Source organism: Felis catus, chromosome C2 (assembly GCF_018350175.1).
Source record: "Felis catus isolate Fca126 chromosome C2, F.catus_Fca126_mat1.0, whole genome shotgun sequence".
Classification (NCBI taxonomy): Eukaryota; Metazoa; Chordata; class Mammalia; order Carnivora; family Felidae; genus Felis; species Felis catus.
Window position 1 is genome coordinate 58,458,085 of NC_058376.1, and position 20,632 is coordinate 58,478,716.

A 20,632-nucleotide genomic window follows, 5' to 3' on the forward strand; every position below is an offset into this window, starting at 1 on the left:
ATGCTGGAGGTGGGGGTACAGGTTCTACGAGAGCAAAAGTAATACCAATTTAGATTTCCACAAACTGGAAAACTTTTGAAGAGGAAAAAGCTCCCATAGATGTCTGTGTTATTTAATGTTACGATTTCAGGATGTTTGTTTTACATTCTTTTCCTTTTTTGATTTTTAGAGTCCTAACCCATTACTCACCTTCAGTGTCAAGACGCATGACAGAATCTACTATATGGTCGCGCCATCGCCGGAAGCCATGCGGATCTGGATGGATGTTATAGTTACTGGCGCAGAAGGTTACACCCACTTCTTGTTGTAGCGAACTGGCGCCAACAGTGTACTTCCGGGCAGACTGCAATAGTCTCTTACAAGAATGAAGCCATATTCAGTCCGGGATGGAGAGACCCGGACCCACAGGCCCATCCCTTTAACTGTGTATACTCAGAACTCCTTTTTACATTAACAGGAAGTCATTTGTAAAAGAGAAAAAGGGGGGTTGAATTCAAAGTTTGACGACAAGTAGCGAAAGGATTGAAGCACCTGTGAGAAAGAAAACACTATTTTGGTAAATAGCATCACTTATAGGAACACTTCTTATAAACTGTTTTTTATCAATTGTTTACTTTGGTGAAATAAACTGAACAGTTTACAAAAATGTATGTACTTGGAAATACGAAATTATTTTAGCACCCAAATTATTGGCATTGACATTATTCGTTAATCAACTGACGTTTTAAAAACCATTTTGCTGAAGGTTATTTTGTAAGTAGAAGCAAATAAGGGGTTGGGGGAGAGTTTTAGGAGCTTTGCCCTAATTATTAAGTACTGCACCTAAACCAAAGACTTGACGTGACTTCTGTTTAATAGTGGTAGTTTCAAGTGATGAACTGTATTTGGTGTTACTCTACATTTTAAAATGGTACTTTGATGCCATCAGTTGCCCAGGAAGTTGACTCTGGAGAGTTACCACTGGCATAAGCGACTGTCCATATATAGCAAATCACTTGTTGTAAAAGAAGAAAAAACAAAAAGTTGTGTGTTTTAGACAGAAGCAGTCTTATTAGACAGGCATTCTGTCACTTGGAGCGATTAAAAATAAAGAGACTATTTCATGTTTTGCTAAAGATTTCTCCATTCCCGGTGCTGAGAATAAAGGTAGCCAGTAGCCGATTTCCTTAGGTTGTCTGTTTGCTCTTTATCGTGGAACACACCTCTTTTTGCAGCCTCACGTGACATAACGATGAAACCAGAGCCCTATTTTCACCAAAGAACAGACCAGTGAAAATACTTACTTACAGAAGTAATATTATAGAACAAGGAAAATGAACTCCAACTTAATGTTCTCTGTAATGTACTATTTTATTATGTATTTCTTTACAATTAGCTTTAGTTTTTTTAGAGTTAAGTTAATTTTTCTTGAATGAAATGACTTCAGGCAAGTCTCTTTTATAACAGTTTTTCAAATGCCACTTATCCTGGGTCTGTCATGTTGTGTGTATTTGTAAGTATGAACGTATTCTTTCCTAGAAGTTTGCAAATGAATAGAAGTAGAGAATAATTAATGGCTTTGCTTACTAGTACAAGGTGAAATGACTAGATTGGAAGTGTCCATAACATCTTGATCTGGCCTGACTGGGTACAATGTTTAAAAATTTGCATTCTGGTTTGCACACATGTATACACGTTGCCAATAATAAGATTTTGCAACTGGATGACTCATGATTTTATTTGAACAGTGGAGGACAAGGTCACTATTGCAGAAGACAGTTTTATAATCTGTTTTTTTCAGACATCAGCCCTAAACCCTTGTAATGATCTAAGAGAGTGAAATGCAGTTGCTAAAATTTTGTTGGTTAATGTAAGATATAACTTTTCTGTACTGTACTGTACTTTCTCTATAGGATTATGAAGATATTCTAATCAACGTTATATTATGCATGATGTAGTAAACCTTTTAAGATGTGTGTTAAAATATGTTGAGTATGGATTAAAATGTTGACCAGATTTCACAGCTGAAAATAAACTCATCTCTCGTCAGGAGGTTACCTATTGGTGACATAAGAGGAGATGGATTAATCAGCAAAAGTCAATTGTCAATCTCCATAAAGGTGGAGATTTTGTGTGCTAACATTATGATTTGTAGTTTTATAAAACTGAAATGAGATGACTCCTGACAAATGTGACATCTGACCGTCTTTTTGCAAAGATGCAATTATTACTGGGGATTGCAAGGGCTGTATTTACTTATCTGACAGGGGAAAAAAAACTCACGCAGGTGTGAAGTAAAGGATTTTACTTGAAGGCAACCTCACTTGTCTCCCTGGACTAAGGCAGCAGATTTCAAAGAGAGAAATGGCCCCGAACAATATATCCTTACACTCCTGATAATGAAGGCAGCATTGACAGTGGGTACAGAAACAATTGGTCTACTTCAAGCCCATCACTGTAGGTAAAAGCATCTTCACTTGACACTAGCCACAGTTTTTCATGATTTGTTATACTGATAAGGGCGGATAGAGAAAACAATCTATGGGTTTCCCTACTCTTTTGAGCAGTGTTTTTCCCACTATGGAGACAAGTCAGATTGTTTTCATTTTGCTGTACATTAAATGCAAGATCTACAAAAATAAAAGGAGAGAATAGGGACAGGAATGATTGAGAATATTTGCAATTATCCAAAACCCATAGTGAGAAATGTTTATTGTTAAGATTTAAAGGACAACGAAATGACACACATTGTCTATCACCTTAGTGATTTAGTTTCTTTGGAATCTACAACAGGCCTAATGGAGAAATGGCAAAATAGCTCGACAACTTTTGGAGTGCATCCTGAAATCGAGCAGCCATCCTTGCTATCTGGTTCTGGCACTACACCACTCAAGAAAGATCTATTTAGTTTTTATTTATCCAACTTTTCCCAATGTTCCAATAAGACAGGTTCTCAAGACTCCAAAGATAGGCCGGATTCACTGTGTCCAACATTTGCCTTTAACTCTAGCACCAATCATTGCTCCAAAATGTATGACTAACATAGAAAAGTGGCTTTACTTAAGTATTTTATACCAGCCACCTTAACCTTAAGTAGAAAAAAACTAGATAAGCTCTTACTTGCTGATGCCTGGGGCCCCCAGAATTCATTTTTTTTCTTCTGCTTGCTTATAAGAATAGTGCTGTAGGGGTGCCTGGGTGGCTCAGTCGTTAAGCCACTCACTCTTGGTCTCAGGGTTTTGAGTTCAAGCCCTGTGTTGGGCTCCAAGCTGAGCAGAGCCTACTTAAGTATATAAATAAATAAAATAAATAGGGGTGCCTGGGTGGCTCAGTCGGTTAAGCAACAGACTTCGGCTCAGGTCTTGATCTCACAGTTCGTGGGTTCGAGCCCCACATCAGGCTCTGTGCTGACAGCTGGGAGCCTGGAGCCTGCTTCGGATTCTGTGTCTCCCTCTCTCTGCCCCTCCCCCACTTGTTCTCTCTCTCTCTCTCTCTCTCTCTCTCTCTCTCTCTCTGAAAAATAAAATAAAATATATATATATGGTGTATATATTTATGGTGTGTGTGTGTGTGTGTGTGTATATATATATATATATATATATATATATATATATATATAGTGCTGTAGCAGATTATATGCATCCTTAGGAACTAATACTGTTCTTTACAGAAGAGTCACAGACTGGAGCCACTAGATCAAGGGCGCTGAAAATGATGCACATTTTAAATTGTGCACAGATTAATATATATATTTTTGGGGCGCCTGGGTGGCGCAGTCCGTTAAGCGTCCGACTTCAGCCAGGTCACGGTCTCCCAGTCCGTGAGTTCGAGCCCCGCGTCAGGCTCTGGGCTGATGGCTCAGAGCCTGGAGCCTGTTTCCGATTCAGTGTCTCCCTCTCTCTCTGTCCCTCCCCCGTTCATGCTCTGTCTCTCTCTGTCCCAAAAATAAATAAACGTTGAAAAAAAAATTTAAATTGTGCACAGATTACTTGACAGAAGAGTTTAGCAATTAACCCTGCTACCAACCATACAGGAGTGCCAGTTTTCCATCATCCTTGCCCACAGTTGCTCTGTTAATTTTTCCCAATCTGACAGGTGAGAAAAATAACATGTTATTTTTTTATTCACATTTTTCAATTAGTGAAGTTGAACATCTTTATAGATGAAGCGCCTACTCACAGCCGTTGGCTAATTCCATTGAATTATAGGGTTTTTTTTTTCCTTATTACTAGGAGCAGGCTGAATAGAAGTATTAATGTTCTGTTATCTGTGCCGTAAAATCAGTTTTTCTAGACTCTCATTTGACTCAAGATGCCTTTTACCGTGAAAAAAGTTGTTCACAGGCAAACATTTTTATTTATTCCGAGGTTTCATCTCTTGCTTATGAAAGTCCCTTCTATCCCCAAACTACAAAATACTGCCCTAAAGTGTATTTAAATCCTTTGTTTTAATCTTCCGTTGAAAGCATATATCTCCTGGGATTTATTTTTGCACGTAACATGAGGCAGGGGACAGAATAAATAATTCAATTGTCAGGCATATAAAGAGCTAGACAGAGTAAAAACGAATTGGAAAGCGGCGAAGGAGCAGCGAACGAGTCCACCTCGGGTATTTACACAAGCAGGATTAAGGTCAGATTTTGGAAGCATTTCCGGTACGGTTTAAAACTGTCTTAAAACTGTCGGGGTGGGAAGGCGATTTGTAATGCAAGCAGCCTAGCATCTTAAGCTTCCGCTCCCTAGTGTCCTCTGGATGATGAGATGGTTTCCTATCTAGGAACGTTGGATACGGATCCTCTCCGCGCCTCTATCTATCTAACAGCCAGCTAACAATCAATTGAGAAAATTACCTACTGAGGCTGCTCAAAACATTCCATGCCTTCACAGGCAAAAACTCCCTGGGGAACCAACCGTCCAATTGCGAGAGGCTCGCCAGAGCGACGACTCTCCGCGCATGTGCGCCCTCAGTTGAAACGCTTTAGCAAGTCCCGGCTTCCGGCCGGCGGCGCATGCGCAGTTCTGGTTACTGTGCGCTCGGAGCTACTCTGTGGGTCAGCACGGTACTCAAGGGCCTCTGGGAAGATGGCGGGGGCGGGCATGGCTACCCTGGGCTCTTGGGTACCTCGTCGGAGGTGGGGCAGAGAGGCCGTCTTCTTAGGCTTCTACCGTGGCCTCAGCGCGTTACTTGCAAGGAAGTCGGAGCGGACGCCACGGTGGGTCCCAGGTCAGTGTCCGAAAGGCGGGAGAAGTACGCGTTCTTTCGAACTTGGAGTCCTGTCTAGTGCGTTTTTGGCGCCTTATTTAAAAATGCTCTTCCCCCGTTCTCAGTACTCTAGTTTTACTCGCTTTCAGCGATTCTGGTGAAAGCTGTAGGAAGAACTCTGCCGGCCCTTGCTGGAGTTTTACGCTCTGCAGCTTAAGGATCGTACTCTGTGCCTGCCTCCCTGTGTTAAGCGCCAACGCTAGGAAAAATTTAAGATGTGCGTTTGGTTATTAGTTGCTTTTTCTTTCGTTTGTCTTCTGGTCTAAGGGCTTTACAGATCTTGACTCCGTTAGGATGCTGAGACCTGACCTTGCTTCCCTTTGGGAAATTTATAGTATGAACTTTGTGTGTGTGTGTGTGTGTGTGTGTGTGTGTGTGTGTGTAAGTGTAGACGCCGTGAGCAAGCCAAATTTCTGATTTTGCCTTCTCGATGCTCCCGCTCAGTGAAAACCATATTCATTACTCTACAAAGGAAACCAGAATTTGTACCAAAAATGAGAGCATCAGAATATTTTCTTCAACTTGTGTTCGATTCTTCTCCATAGCACCCTACCCCCAGTATATGTAGTCTTTCTGAATTGTGTCTTTTTATTCTCTAGTTTTGTTGTTTTTACACCTTTGGCATACAAGCTGTCAGATGCATTGTGCTTGGAATGGGAACTGTCATTGCTGACACCCTTTGCTTTGGTTAAAATTTTTAAATGTATATAATCAGTTTAACTTACACTTAATTATGTACAGTCTAAAGGCTTGTTATATATATAAGTTCCCCTAGTGAAGTATAGTATGTCCATTCATTAAGTAAATTGTAATACTTTTTCATCTGTTTAGCACGTCATTTAGGATTTATGCATCAGGCTTTGAGCTAATCCTTATAGTACAAAGATCATTTATGGATATAATGTTAAGAACCCCTCCACTTAAAACTCACCAAAATGAAGTAAATTACTGTTTCAGAGGAGAAATTTCTGTTTGGAGATGTAATATTGAGAAGACAATAGGAAGGATTTGAGTGCTGAACTAAGGAACTAGGAAATTGACATTTTTGCTGATACAACCTACCAACCAACATAACTGGCCCCCACTAGCCCTGGTTTTCACTAAAAAAATTTTAATTTGGCATATTTCACAACACAGTGAAACTTTGAAACAACACTTACATGTTATAGGGATAGCTTTAAGGCCTTCAATTCAGTTTTTAAAAAATCAACTTCTCAAACCCAAAATGAAGGAAGCTTTTGTCAACTCACATAGAGGGGGGCAGAGATGTTTTCCTTGGCCACAATAAAGTGGAGGAAGGTTTCATTTCATATAAAAGATGAGATGGGGCGCCTGGGTGGCTCAGTCGGTTAAGCGTCCGACTTCAGCTCAGGTCACGATCTCACGGTCCGTGAGTTCGAGCCCCTCTTCGGGCTCTGGGCTGATGGCTCAGAGCCTGGAGCCTGTTTCCGATTCTGTGTCTCCCTCTCTCTCTGCCCCTCCCCCATTCATGCTCTGTCTCTCTCTGTCTCAAAAATAAATAAACGTTGAAAAAAAAAAACTTTAAAAAAAGATGAGATTTTCTTGGTTCAGGAAAAGAGTATAAGGAAATACACAAACTTAATTTCTTTGGAAGGAGGAGGTGGGATTATAAATGACTTAATTTTTTAAAAATCTCTTTACCTTTTTTAAAGAGCAAGTATAGATTTTATGGTAAGGAAAAAACTTGAAAAACAGTGAAATAGAGTAACCTTATAAGGTTTGCCAGTTGTGCTGTTATACTTAAATTGCACTAAGATCTGTGTGCCATTCACAGAAAGCCAAACCAACAAATAAAACATAGTGATTGCAGAGTCCTGTGAGAAATCTTTTTCCGAAAATGGTACTATTATAAATTATTCAAGGTTTCTTGTAAAGTAACTGCTCATTGAACCCACCTCAGCTGATACAAAATCATGACAGGCTATTAGCATGGCCCATGATTTTGTGGATGGCGAGGGAGCCAGTATTACCAGCAGGAGCACAGCACCTCTGCCTTCGAAACCGTTTCTCTGCCTTCTCCCCCCCCTGCCAAAAAGTAGAGGATGTGAAACTCCTCCCAACACTGAAAAAATTAAAAAGAAAAATCTCACAAGAGAAGGCTTAAACTAGTGTAATTAAATCTGAACATTAATTGATACTATTTAGGACAGACGATACAGCAGCATTTTTTACAGGAAAACTTTTTTTTACAAGTCTCTATCTTTTATTGCCTTGAAACTTCCACCTCATTGTGTATTTTGGAAGAATCAAGATTGGACCTTGTTCAAATGATTTTGAATATGAGTTCAAAATATGAACTGATTTTGATATGAGTTCAAAAGATACCATGGATAGGCTTGTGATTTTAATATTTCAAGTCTGTTTCTGTTTTTCCTCTTAAATGGAAGTAGTTTTGACATCAATTTGACAAGTTAAGAAAGTTAAGATTGAAAATATACAGTTGACCCTTGAATAACATGGGTTTAACTACTAAGGCCCACTTATACATTGGTGTTTTTCAATAAACAGAACACTACTGTAAATACATTTTCTATATGATTTGCTCAACATTTTCTTTTCTCTAGCCTACTTTTTTGTAAGAGTACAATATATAATAATACAAACAACACACAAAATATGTGTTAATCAACTTTATGTTATCGGTAAGGCCTCCAATCAACAGTAGGCTGTTAGTAGTTAAGTTTTTGGGAGGTCAGAATTTACACACAGATTTTCAAATACACGGGGGCGTCAGTGTCTCAACCCCCATGTTGTTCAAGGGTCAATTGTGTATGGTTTTCCAAAAACAGTATTTTTAAACTATAGTTTATGTTTTTGTACTTTGTTTAGCTTGCAGACCAAAGTCATCGGTCTCTTTCCTTAGTCGACCAGACCTTCCAAACCTGGCTTATAAGAAGCTAAAAGGCAAAAGTCCGGGAATTATCTTCATCCCTGGCTATATTTCTAATATGAATGGTACAAAAGCATTGGCGATTGAAGAGTTTTGCAAATCTCTAGGTCACGCCTATATAAGGTAGGAACAACACATTTCTCCGAGAAAAATACTACTGCCATTGAGCATGGCAATGGAGATATATTTCTGCTCTAACCAATTGGAGCAAATGCCAGTGTCTTTATGGATTAACTTATTTTAATGGTCTGTAAACTTTCACCTTGTGATTTAGGGCTATTGCAAATGCAGCCCTAAAAAGACCTTCTTTAATGGTCTTTGTGCCACCCTGACAATGCTGGTGGAAAAAGAAACTAGTGGTAACTAAACTCTTCAGATGTAATAATCTAGCAGGAAAACAAATCAAAAATAGTAGTTGGCTTTCTTGTAATGTCTTGTAATTATTTTGTGGCTTTCCATTGGGGATTTTATTTGGTCACTCTTTATAACTCTACTTTCAAAATATGTATTTAAAAATAATACATGTATTCGAGAATATTGTATATTTTTCATGTCTCTTATGATCTTTTAAGTTCCCACTTCACATCCTCATATTGAGCCCATTCTTTCCTTTGGTTTTAGGTATAGTTTAGAACTCCATTTCTCTGGCCTGGTATTTTCATTGATGTTCCATGCCTGTATAAATAAATAAATGAATGAATGAAAGTATTCTAAAATTAGTACTGTATAATTCATGTTTGCACTGAAGTTTTCTCTTTCCCCTCACTCCTGTAGTCTGAGTGTATAGAAGCATAGAGAGGATATGTGTTATTTAACCGAAATCTGATTTCATAATTCCTAATATTTCATTCCAGTAATTATTTTAGTAAAATAGTGTGCTTACATCGTTATTAGGTTTGTTTACTTATAACAATCATTTAGTTAGTGTCTACTTTGCCAGAAAAGATAGTATGGTTTAATAGAAAGAATGCTGGCCCGGAATTCAAGAATTATGGGTACTAGAATCCGTTCCAGCAATAACTGTGACAAGATGAGTCAGCTGATAAACACTGGACCTATTTTCTTCATCATAAAAAAGGAGGAGGATGAACTAAAGATAATGTCTGAATCCTTTCTAGGACTAATGGCCTAAAAATCTGTTCATCTACATGGTTAGAATAATAGTTTCACTAACATTCACTCAATATGTCTAGAAAATATAGCTTTCAGAAATTAATATATAAATACAAAAAACCTTTTAGATTTTATTCAACATATTAGCAGAGATTATGTCAGTTAAATGGATTTAGTGTTACTCTTTTTTATCATATTGAGTTTCATTTTCCTACTCAGAACTTTTAAAAATCTATTCTGACTTAACTGTTATTCTGAAGACTGGAGTATCTTTTCCAAGTAGACATTCTAGCACTATGACTGGGTGCTGTAAAATATACAACAAATTCTAAAACATGGCTGTTGTTCTTAAAGATCAGGTTGGGGAAACAAGACAAAAAACATAAGAAATTAGGCAGAAATACTCAACAGAATATACCGTGTCAAAAGGAATAGCATACTTAGTTGCACAAGGTGAGAGAAAACTGGGGATTGAAGTGGATAAAAAAACACTTCATAAAGGCACACTGATGTTAGGATTGGGGTAAGGAAGAAGATCTGTACAGGAAGGGAAACTACACTGATCAAAACACAATACAGTCAGAAAAATTGCCGTCGTTCTTTTTATCCGCCAGAGAATTTGAATCAAGAAATTGCCCTTTTACCAGTTCTTGGATTTAAGTTGAAACTGAGCGCTGTAACCAGTTCCTATCTCCCTATGACACATGACATCTGTGCATTTTCTTTATTTTGAATATATATGGAAAACTTTTTTTAAAGTGTATTAAATAAACATTAATTATAATGTGTACAGACCATTAATTGGTTCTGTGTTAAAACATAGCCTAAGTATATCTTTATAAACCTTTATAAAAGTGTAGCCTTTCACTGCAAAATTTTAATTTGACCAGATTCCTTTTTGTTTGCTTTTATCAAACTTCATTGCAACCTAATCACTATTAACTATTGATTGCATTGTAGCTTGTTATTGGAGATTTTATCTTTTATATATACTCCAGTTTCTCAGTTTACCTTTTTTATGTTTTTGGCTGTAAAATCTTAGATCTTGAATGAGGAAATGGTTTTGTATATTATACAAGAAATGGTACATATGACTATGTGAAAACAGTTTTTTGATGTTCTGTCACCATGCCTGACATAAGATTGAATCAGAGCTCAGGAATATAGCACACAATGCTAGGGCTGGTATTCTCTCATAGTTATTTGCCATAGAATATTTAATTCTAGATTTGGGAATATGTCCTAGAGTGTTGAGGCTGCTAGAACAGCCTGTGGGGTTTTTGTTTTTGTTTTTGTTTTTAAGTAGGCTGCACACCCAAAGTGGGGCACAAACTCTCACATGAAGATCAAGTCTCATGCTGTACTGACTCAGCCAGCCGCTCCTTGCCCCACCCATTGCTGTCTTAAAGTCCTAAATAGCTGAATATGTTTGGTTTTTGTTTAGTTTTGTTTTTTTATTTTTGAGGGAGACAGTGTGAGTGGGAGAGGTGCAGAGATAGGAAGACACAGAATCTGAAGCAGGCTCCAGGCTCTGAACTGTCAGCACAGAGCCGGGCACGGGGCTCGAATCCACGAACCTTGACATCATGACCTGAGCCAAAGTCTGACCGCTTAACCGACTGAACTGCCCAGGTGCCCCAACAGCTGAATATGTTTGAATTGTCTTTGTCCCTTGGTTAGGGTTCAGCAAGAGTGAACTATATTTTTTACTTGTACCTTTTAGTATCACCAGATGTTTATATTTTCCTTTTTGAAGGGTTTCTACTTGTATTCTGCATCTGCATCATACATTTCGAAGGCAGCTGTGAAAGATGCAGCAAGTAGAGATGCCCGATTGCCCGCCAAGGGAGGAAAAAGGATTAGCTGGTACCTTTCTTCCCTCTTCTCCTGGGTCTGTTTTCTGTGTCCTCTGGATTGAAGGGAAATAATGACTGTGATGTGAGCAGTGGCCTTGTTACACAATTTCCCAAGGGTCCAAAATTATTTCACTTTATAACAAAGAAAAATTGAATTTCTTTTTCCTCCATGACTCGTAAATCCCTAAGAAAATGTGTGTATGCTGTGTGTCACATATATATTCTTACATGTACACTAAAAACACTAGGATTTATTAGTTTTCATCAGATTTTAAGAATTAGAGAAACCTGAACACTTCAAATTTGAATCAAGTGATTCTTTTTATTTTTACCTTCCACGTTTATTTATTTAGTATGTGTTATCATACTCTGTGTGCGAGGTGTAGGTGTCTCGCCTCTGGGAAGAAGGCAGACACAAAACCAAGAATGGTGTTTCCCCACCAGGATCTGACCGTCTCACAGGAATGATGAGGCACATCACACACATACAAACTGTCTTATAGAGCAGGGTATAAAAATTGATTGTGACTGATAAAAATGAATTCTGTATAAGTTTCATTAGGTAAGAATTTTTTCTTCAGCTTGTCTGGGGGAAGTTTTTCCAGGAAAAAAAAAAAAAAAGATTTGTTTGGACTAAGTTCTGAGAGGATGAGCTGGGAAGGTGAAAGGAGGAGGTACTCCCAGTGATGGAAATAGTATGAGGCATGAAACAGGAACAGAAAGCAAGAGCCAGTTTAGTAACAGCAAGTTGATCAATTGGGCCAAAGCACTGGTTTCCTCAGATGACATGATAAATGATCAATCTGAGATGACCAGAATATAATGGTCTAAAAAATAGGCTTTAGCCCTGAATGTTTATGTTGTATGTTACAGGGAACCGCTGAAGTTAATTCCATAGCAATAAAATGTTTCAGAAAAAAACCTGCCATGTATAAAGTGGATCCATTTGGAGAAAGAGTGGACAGACACAGGAGGCTACTATGCTAGACCAGGTTTAAGATGACAAAGATGTGGGGCGCCTGGGTGGCTCAGTCACTTAAGCATCTGATTTCAGCTCAGCTCATGATCTCATGGTTCGTGGGTTCGAGCCTCGTGTCAGGCTCTGTGCTGACAGCTCAGAGCCTGGAGCCTGCTTCGGATTCTGTGTCTCCCTCTCTCACTGCCCCTCCTCGGCCCATGCTCTGTCTCTCAAAAATAAATAAATGTTAGGGGCGCCTGGGTGGTGCAGTCGGTTAAGCGTCCGACTTCAGCCAGGTCACGATCTCGCGGTCCGGGAGTTCGAGCCCCGCGTCAGGCTCTGGGCTGATGGCTCAGAGCCTGGAGCCTGGTTCAGATTCTGTGTCTCCCTCTCTCTCTGCCCCTCCCCTGTTCATGCTCTGTCTCTCTCTGTCCCAAAAATAAATAAACGTTGAAAAAAAAAATTTTTTTTTAAATAATAAATAAATGTTAAAAAAAATTTTTTTTAAAAGATGACAAAGATGTGCAGCGTGATACTGGTCTTACCAGATTGCAGAGAAAGAGGTGAATGGGAAGAAATGAGAGTGAGTGAGGATGGCGCAGGGCAAGCAGTGTTTGGTATCCTGGAAAAAAAATTAGAGTGAAACAGTCTGCTCTCAAGAACTGACATTCTAGTCACACAAATATTTGACCTGATTACTACATAATATGAAAAGTGTTAAGTGAGTGCATACAAAAGAAAGTGACTGAGGGAGTGTATGTCAGAGTTCCTCAGGAGGTGACATGACTGGGGGATGAGTAGGAGTTTGGGTGGGAAGGAAGGCTTTCCAGGCTTTCTAGACAGGATGCAAAGGCCCAGCATTATAAAAGGGTCTGTCCAGGGATCGGAGTAGTTCAGTATGACTGTGGTTTAAGGTAATCTGCAGACGTGATGCGATATTTCCTGGTCTATTGAATTGAGGCCTTGAAAATGCACAGATCGACAGACTTGGAGCCTGGAGAGCTAGGCAGTTGGAAGAAGAAGCAAACTAGGGGGATGAGTTGATGATCGTGAATTTGATTTACCTCTTTCCCTTTTATTAATTTAGTAAATACTAAGCACTTATCATGTGCAAAGTGCTGATGTAGGCATTGGGAAAGCAGCGGTGAACAAAACAGCCTGTGCCCATATGGTGCTTCCATTCTAGTGTGGGAGATGACCATAAACAAATAATCAAATTTTTTATATGTCAAGTAGCAATATTTGCCATGAAGAAAATAAGGCAGGGTAAGGAAATAGAGAATGATGAAAGCAGCACAATTGTGCATTGAGTAGTCAGAGAAGGCATCTCTGGAGATGTAACATTTGAGCCAGAGGCCTGAATGAAGCAAGGGAGCAATCAAAGTGGATATCTGGAGGGATACAGTATGCCCTGTAGAAAGAAAAGTTGATAGCAAAACCTGGGTGGTATATTCCGTTTACTTCAAGAAGGCAAATGCGAATTCAGTTGGGAGGGAGAGAACGGTAAGAAATCTGTAAGAAATGAAATCAGAGAGGTAGTCAGAGGCCTCATTATGTTTTGTTTAAAGATGGTAGAAGGCTTTTGAAGGGTTTGTGCAAGACATGATTTTTGTTTTAAAAAGAGCACTGACTGCTACGTGGGGAATAGACTACTGGGGTAGAAAATGGACACAGGAACACTTAGGAGACTATTACACTACTCCGGCAGAGAAGACGGTGACATGGACAGGCTGCTAGCAGTGGAGGAGGTGAGAGAGTGAGTGGACATGGGTGATATTTGAAGGTTATGCCAGTTGGATCTGCTAAAATATGTATGACCTCATTGCTTTATTTTAATACATTTTAAGCATTGTAATAATGGTAAATGAGCTGTCTTCTTTAAAAATCAGAGAAATATATAGCTAGATACAGATATCTAGATATAGATATATGTTTCCGCTTTTTCTAGGTTTGATTACTCAGGAGTTGGAAATTCGGATGGTAACTTACAAGAATGCACAGTGGGAAAATGGAGAAAAGATGTTCTTTCTATAATTGATGACTTAGCTGAAGGACCACAGGTGACTATTTGTGTTAAATATAATTATTGACTAACCTCATTTTTTTTGAGCTGTTTCTTTAGCTATGAAAATTTAATAGTTTAAATGTTTAACAATTAATTTTGTATTTGATTTAAAATTATTCTATTCACTTTCTCATAAAATGTAAGTGGCATTTTACTTTACCTTGCAATCCTAATTCTAATTCTACTTTGTGCCAAATATTAAAAGTCTGGGAGCTAATGGATATAGAAGAAAAAAGTACATACATAAATTACTGAATCCCCTTACAGAAAAGAAAAAGAAATTCCTCTTTAAAACTGTGTATCTTTTGGGGGCACCTGGGTGGCTCAGTAGTTGAGCGTTTGACTCTTGATTTCGGCTCAGGTCATGATCCCGGGGTCAGGGGATTGAGCCCCGCATCGCTTAAGATTCTGTCTCCCTTTCCCCTGCTCACAGGTGGCGCGTACTCTGTCTCTCCCTCTCTCTCTAAAATAAAATTTAAAAAAATAAATATAACTGTGTGTTTTTGTTTTTAGATACTTGTTGGATCTAGCCTCGGTGGATGGCTTATGCTTCATGCTGCAATCGCAAGGCCACAAAAGGTCGTTGCTCTTATTGGTATAGCCACAGCTGTAGATGGCCTAGTGATACAGTTTAATCAGCTCCCTGTTGAGGTGGGTCACAAGCAACCTCAGTGTACGCCTCCTGTCATAGCTGTGCTTCTTCTTTCTTGGGATGTTTGTTCGTGTGTTATCTGTCCTTTGACTTCCTGTGCTGGCTCATCTTTTGCCTTAGCTGCCTTTTTGTATATAATCTCTTTGCCTTATTTAACTGATTGGGCTCTTGTTCAAGGTCTCCTTTTCTTCATTCAGTCCCTTCAAGTCATTCTACCACATATTTCAGCCACATTAATGAAATCACATGTTTAATTTCTTTTTTTAGCAACATTTTCATTATTAATCACATTTACTTACTTGGATCGGACATTGTGATCTCTCTTGGCATATGGGAAATAGTACCTATTCTTACGACCACATTAGACGTGGCTCATCAATTATGAAACTTTTTTTCTTCTCCTGAGAGCAGCCTCAGAGCATCTCTCGGCAGAGTTCTCCCGTGCATGTTATCATCCATCAGAGTCCGCACACAGGAGATGAGGTGTGTGACTCCTGGCTTAGACATGGAGTTGGCATTCTGTTCTACTAATTCTCACCTTTTAAAAAAATGTGCTTTTCATTATTACCATGCACTTTAGTAAATCATGGTCGAAATGAGGTTTCTGAAGTAAATGAAAATAATTTGTTAATGTTTATTATTAGACATGTTTAAGCACTTCGGTTATCTGCAGGGATAAAGAAATAATGGGTAATGGCTGTTTATTTTTGTGTGTTTTGTTGTTGTTTTGCAGTCAGTTGAGTTCTCTTTGGGTGTCTTTTTCCTAAGGATCTAAAGTCACCTGTGGGACTATGACCCTAGCAGGATGAGGCACAGAAAATTAAAGAAAGAAAAGCATTCTATTCAAGTGGTTCAAAGAGTGTTTTCACTAGGCCGGCAGCATCAGCGTCACCTGAGAACTTGTTAGAAATGCATGTTCTTGAACTTCACCCAAGACCTACTGAATCAGAAACTAGGAGTGTGGCCCAGCAATCTGTTTTAACCAGCCCCTCCCATGAAGTTTGAGAACCACTGCTCTGGAGAGTGGAAGAGCAGGTAGAGGAGGAAAGGAAATAAAGAGAAGGAAGAAGGCCTATGTAGTGGTGGATAGTAGAATATTGTTGACTTTTGCCTCAAGTTCTGCATTGATACCAGTGCCGTGTACTATCTGTCCTAAGCTGCTTCTCAGCCCACGTTCCTCCCAGCCCCTTAAGAAATGTTATTATCTGCATGTGCAGTTTCTTCATGTAATTTCCTCTGAGAGCTAAAATTGCAAAGCTGGTCTTCCTTGCACTTAACCTCAGATTTCTGAATTTTTTTGCTTTCTTAGTTGTTTCTCATACATAGTGCCTCAATGTCCGATGCTGTTAAATACTCCTACCATTGTATCTCTGCATATAAACCTTAAAGCCCTTACTCCATCCTCTAACTCAATTAAATGGTGCTTCTCCTGGTAGGAAATTATTTCAAGAACATAGCGGATGAGGAAGAAGGTGATTAAACAATTTTGTGTTGTTGTTATGGTAAAAGACAAGGTCTTTGTACATTATTCTTTATGTGTGTATCCACGTCACTCATGGAGCATATGGTCAGTAATCCCCTAAATGACTGAGAAGGTCTATACCTGCAAATCAGGGCATGTCTCTGCTAATCCTAAATCAGACGAGCAAATGCTGGTGAATAGAAGCATGTTAACTTAAAAGCATGTAAGCAAAGAACAGGGACAGTAGGACCACTATCTCTTCTTCACAGAAGGAGCTAGCTCTAACAATGGCAAGGGAGCAGAAGTGGTGATTTTTACTATCATCTTTAGCCCTGGGAATGTTAACACTCAGCATTGCTTACTGCGTAGGAACTGACTCTGATTGTTTGCCTCCTTTGAACATTAGAGGATGGCAGATAGGTGCACAGCTGTTTGGAATACAAGCTTCTCAACCACATCACCTTGATGTGGTTTCTTATTGGCATAGAACTTAATGTATATTGTACATTTTCTTCAGTTAATGATATTTTTGCTATTTCTGAACTTTTTGAGAGTTCAATTACATATAACATTCTATGAAGTTAATTTGTTCTACAAATGGATAGTATTCATTCACTTCAGTGGCAGATAACAGCTGGTTGGGGGGCAGGGATGCTTAAAATGCAGCTATTATTAATTGTATCCGTAAATTAGCATGGTTCCCACTTCATCTAATGACCAATGAAACTAAGTTCTAATTACTGAAATTACAAATTCAGGAGAATGATGCTGAGTATTTGAGGATCACTGAATATCATTTTTGCTTTAAATACCCAGTTCACATGTTCTTTTTTTTTAATTTAATTTTTTTCATTTACATCCAAATTACTTAGCATATACATGTTGTTTTAATACAGAGACTGCCTTAATATTCATGTAGATTCACATTTTATAGTTTTTTAGAATTTCCTTAATTTCAAGTCATTTGAAGACGTATTTAGGAGTATAGCTTTCAGTTATGCAGCTTTTTCACTGAATCAGTAAATCGTTCTGGAATTTTAAAAAACACATTAAAACGCCTAAATACATAGAGATTATATCATATATCTTACTGTTTAAATTTTTATTTTCCTTTTCATATTTGTAATAAATTAACAATTTTAAACATGGGAAAAATCATAATATCTTTATTGAAAATTTAAATACAAAAATTTTCAATATATTTGGCTTTTCTATCCTTATAGTTTTCTTTATTTTTGATAAGATGTCCACCTGTTTTTCTAGTCAGAAATTCCCTTAATATGATATGGTTTCAAGAGCCTTAAAAATACTTACATCTTGGGGTGCCTGGGTGGCTCGGTTGAGCGTCCGACATTGGCTCAAGTCACAATTGGGTTCGAGCCCCATGTTGGGCTGTGTGCTGCAGCTCAGAGCCTGAAGACTGCTTCAGATTCTGTGTCTCCCTCTCTGTCTGTCTGCCCTTCCCCTGCTCGTGCTTGCTCGCTCTCTCTCAAAAAAAATAAACATTAAAAAAAATTTTTTTTTAGTTTACATCTTCATGTACTAGTTCAAGTTCTGATAATCTTTCCAAATAATTTATTTATATACGGATAAATCTTTGTGCTCAAAGATGTTAATGGAAGTATCCAGCAGTGTGGAAATAATCAAGTTAATTAGTTTAGATCTAGCATAATGGAATATTTACTATGCAGCCTTTAAAAACTTTTCATTAAAAAAAAAAAACTTTTCACAGAATTTTTTTAAACCCAGAAATATATGTATGAAATAAGTAAAGCACCATAGAAAACTCTATGTGAATGGGTAATACCTGTTTTACATATTATATATATAAAACCAAATACATAGAGAAAAAATACTGGAAGGAAATGAGCCAGCATGTTAATGATTATTACACCTATGAGATGGGATTATGTATGATTGCTTGTTTTTTGTAATTTCTGTATTTCCCATGTTTTCTATAATGAGTATATGTTACTCTAATTAGAAAAATTGTTTAAGGGGCATGTGTGTGGCTTAGTTGCTTAACCATCCAGCTCTTGGTTTCAGCTCAGGTCATGATCTCTCATTTCATGATTTTTGAGCCCCACTTTGGGTTCTGCACTGTCAGTGCAGAATCCCCTGCTTGGGATTCATTCATTCTCTCTCTCTCTCTCTCTCTCTCTCTCTCTCTCTCTCTGCCCCTCCCCTGCTTGTGTTCTCTGTCTCTCAAAATAATAAACATTTTTTAAAAAAGAAAAGAAAATTAATTATTTAACACAAATTATAGTCTAGAAAATTAAAACTCTTCAAGAATCCAAAGATACCCGGTGTTTCATCTTAAGGAAATATGTGTAGAAATGATATCCTTGCTCAGTTTTCAGGAAATATCTGGAAGACTTCATTGTCATCCAGAACAACACGTTTTTTTCTCATTCCCTAGGACTCTGGAAAGGAAACAGTACTTTTTTTTTCTTTTCTTTTTTTTTTCCCCCTTTTTTTACATTTAGCCTGAAATTGCACATGTTTGGTTGTCCCAGAGTAAGTACCGTATTATTTTTCATTTTTAGTTCTGGGCTTGATTCTTTCTTTTCTTCTTTTTCCCCATCCCCATTTTAGTAGCTTCACATACAGATACTTTTAGTTTGTGATTTTGAAATCTAAACAGTTGTTATTCCTAAGATTAGGGTTTATATAATATGAATGATGCCTGAACTGATTCCAGAAATTACTTTTTCTCCCCTTCATTTTCCCTTTTAGTTGGGGTGAAGTAACACCCGATTTAAGATGTTACCTAATAAAGCTAAATCTAATTTGAATCCTAGTTATGACAGTTGTTACCTTTCAGCTTTGAACGTGAAATTTAACTTCTCTAGATTCTAATAGCCTCTTTTGTAAAAATGAAATAATAACAGTTGTTATCAGGATCTTAGGAGACAACTATGTGTAAAGTACCTTTCACAGCTCCTAGCACGTAGTGTTTAACTTTTGATAATTATCATTGTTACATTTTTATCTCTTTACCTCCTAGGACTGCTTTTCTTAGACTGTTTAAGACTATTGCATTTGTTAGTGTTGTATAAATACTTTCTTCCCCTCATTTTTCCCAATAGGTAAAAAAGGAAATAGAGGTGAAAGGTGTGTGGAGCATGCCATCAAAATACAGTGAAAAAGGAGTTTATGACATTCAGTACAGTTTCATTAAAGAAGCTGAACACCACTGCTTGTTACATAGCCCTATTCCTGTGAACTGCCCTATAAGATTGCTCCACGGCATGAAAGATGACATCGTACCTTGGCATACATCCATACAGGTTGCCGACCGAGTAGTCAGCAAAGATGTTGATGTCATCCTCCGAAAAAACAGTGATCACAGAATGAAGGAAAAATCGGACATTCAACTTCTTGTTTACACTATTGATGACTTAATTGATAAGCTTTCAACTGTAGTTAACTAGAATCACATTTTTAGTTGGTATGAACTAACGGATCCAGAAAATTGGAAGAAGGATGTAAGACCCTGATACTTGGGTTTTTTCCTCTTACGTCTCTGTTTTGTAAATATCACATGAGTATTTATTTAACGCTGTATGATATAAGTGATACAAATTGTGACGAAAGTATAAGCTGCTGTCTGGAAAATTTTCTTCCTTCCATCCTTGATTTCTTTTAATTGAAGTAGAGTTGACACAGTGTTATAATAGTTTCAGGGATACAACATAGTGGTTGGACAGCTCTATATGTTATGCTATGCTCACCACAGATGTAGCTGCCACCTGTCACCATGCAGCACTGTTAGAGTGCCACCGACTGTTCCCTCTGCTGTGCCTTTCATCCCGTGACCCACTCATTCTGTACCTGGAAACCTGTGTCTCCCAGTCCCCTTCACCTATTTTTGCCCATCCCCCCCACCCTCTCCCTTCTGACAACCACCAGTTCTCTGCATTTATGGGTCTGTTTCTGCTTTGTTTGTTGTTTGTTTTGCTTTTTAGGTTCCACATGTAAGTGAAGTAATACTGTGTTGTCTTTCTCTTGTCTGACTTCACGTAACCTAGTACCCTCTAGGTCTGTCCATGTTGCGTGTTGATTTTTTTTTATTACTAAAAGATTTCCTACTTTTTTATTCGAGGTAATTTGTTTGCTAAATGCTTATGTTAACCAGGACAGCTCTTAATTGTGTTCTCTTCTACTTAGAATTGTTAATAAAGCTTGAATTTTTTTGTCCTTTGTCGTCGATCATATATGGAAATTTGTAAAATTGCTTCTGATTTTAAAATGCTATTCACAAAATACAGGACAATGTTTATTGAAGTAAATCTGAAATGATTGGAAAAAATTAGGTGTGATAAAGTTCAAAACGTCAGAATATGACTATTAAATTCTACATGTTATATTTGA

General features: G+C 38.0%; 2 protein-coding genes across 24 annotated transcripts in view; both read left to right on the forward strand.

The window, feature by feature from the left end:
- The window catches only part of PHLDB2 (pleckstrin homology like domain family B member 2), a 231,668-nt gene extending 229,503 nt beyond the window's left edge, over window positions 1–2,165 (forward strand). For all 23 annotated transcript variants that reach the window (XM_045036916.1, XM_045036924.1, XM_045036923.1 and 20 more), the window contains one exon: window positions 170–2,165. In XM_045036916.1, coding sequence (XP_044892851.1) covers window positions 170–310 — 141 coding nt within the window. In that variant the 3' untranslated portion in view covers window positions 311–2,165. The remainder of the gene's footprint in view (window positions 1–169) is intronic.
- A 2,485-nt stretch (window positions 2,166–4,650) lies between these two features.
- ABHD10 (abhydrolase domain containing 10, depalmitoylase) lies at window positions 4,651–20,632 on the forward strand. Its single transcript, XM_003991621.6, has 5 exons — window positions 4,651–5,202; window positions 8,092–8,275; window positions 14,028–14,139; window positions 14,658–14,795; window positions 19,348–20,632. Exons 1-5 carry the CDS (start codon window positions 4,854–4,856, stop codon window positions 19,690–19,692), a joined length of 1,128 nt encoding a protein of 375 aa, XP_003991670.3. The 5' UTR covers window positions 4,651–4,853; the 3' UTR covers window positions 19,693–20,632.

Bases quoted from the DNA above. Each gene is read 5' to 3' on its own strand.
- ABHD10 (XM_003991621.6), top strand. From the start codon at position 4,854: ATGCCTTCACAGGCAAAAACTCCCTGGGGAACCAACCGTCCAATTGCG. The intron at 5,203-8,091 runs GTCAGTGTCCGA...TACTTTGTTTAG, and splicing joins GACGCCACGGTGGGTCCCAG to CTTGCAGACCAAAGTCATCG. The intron at 14,796-19,347 runs GTGGGTCACAAG...TTTTCCCAATAG, and splicing joins TTAATCAGCTCCCTGTTGAG to GTAAAAAAGGAAATAGAGGT.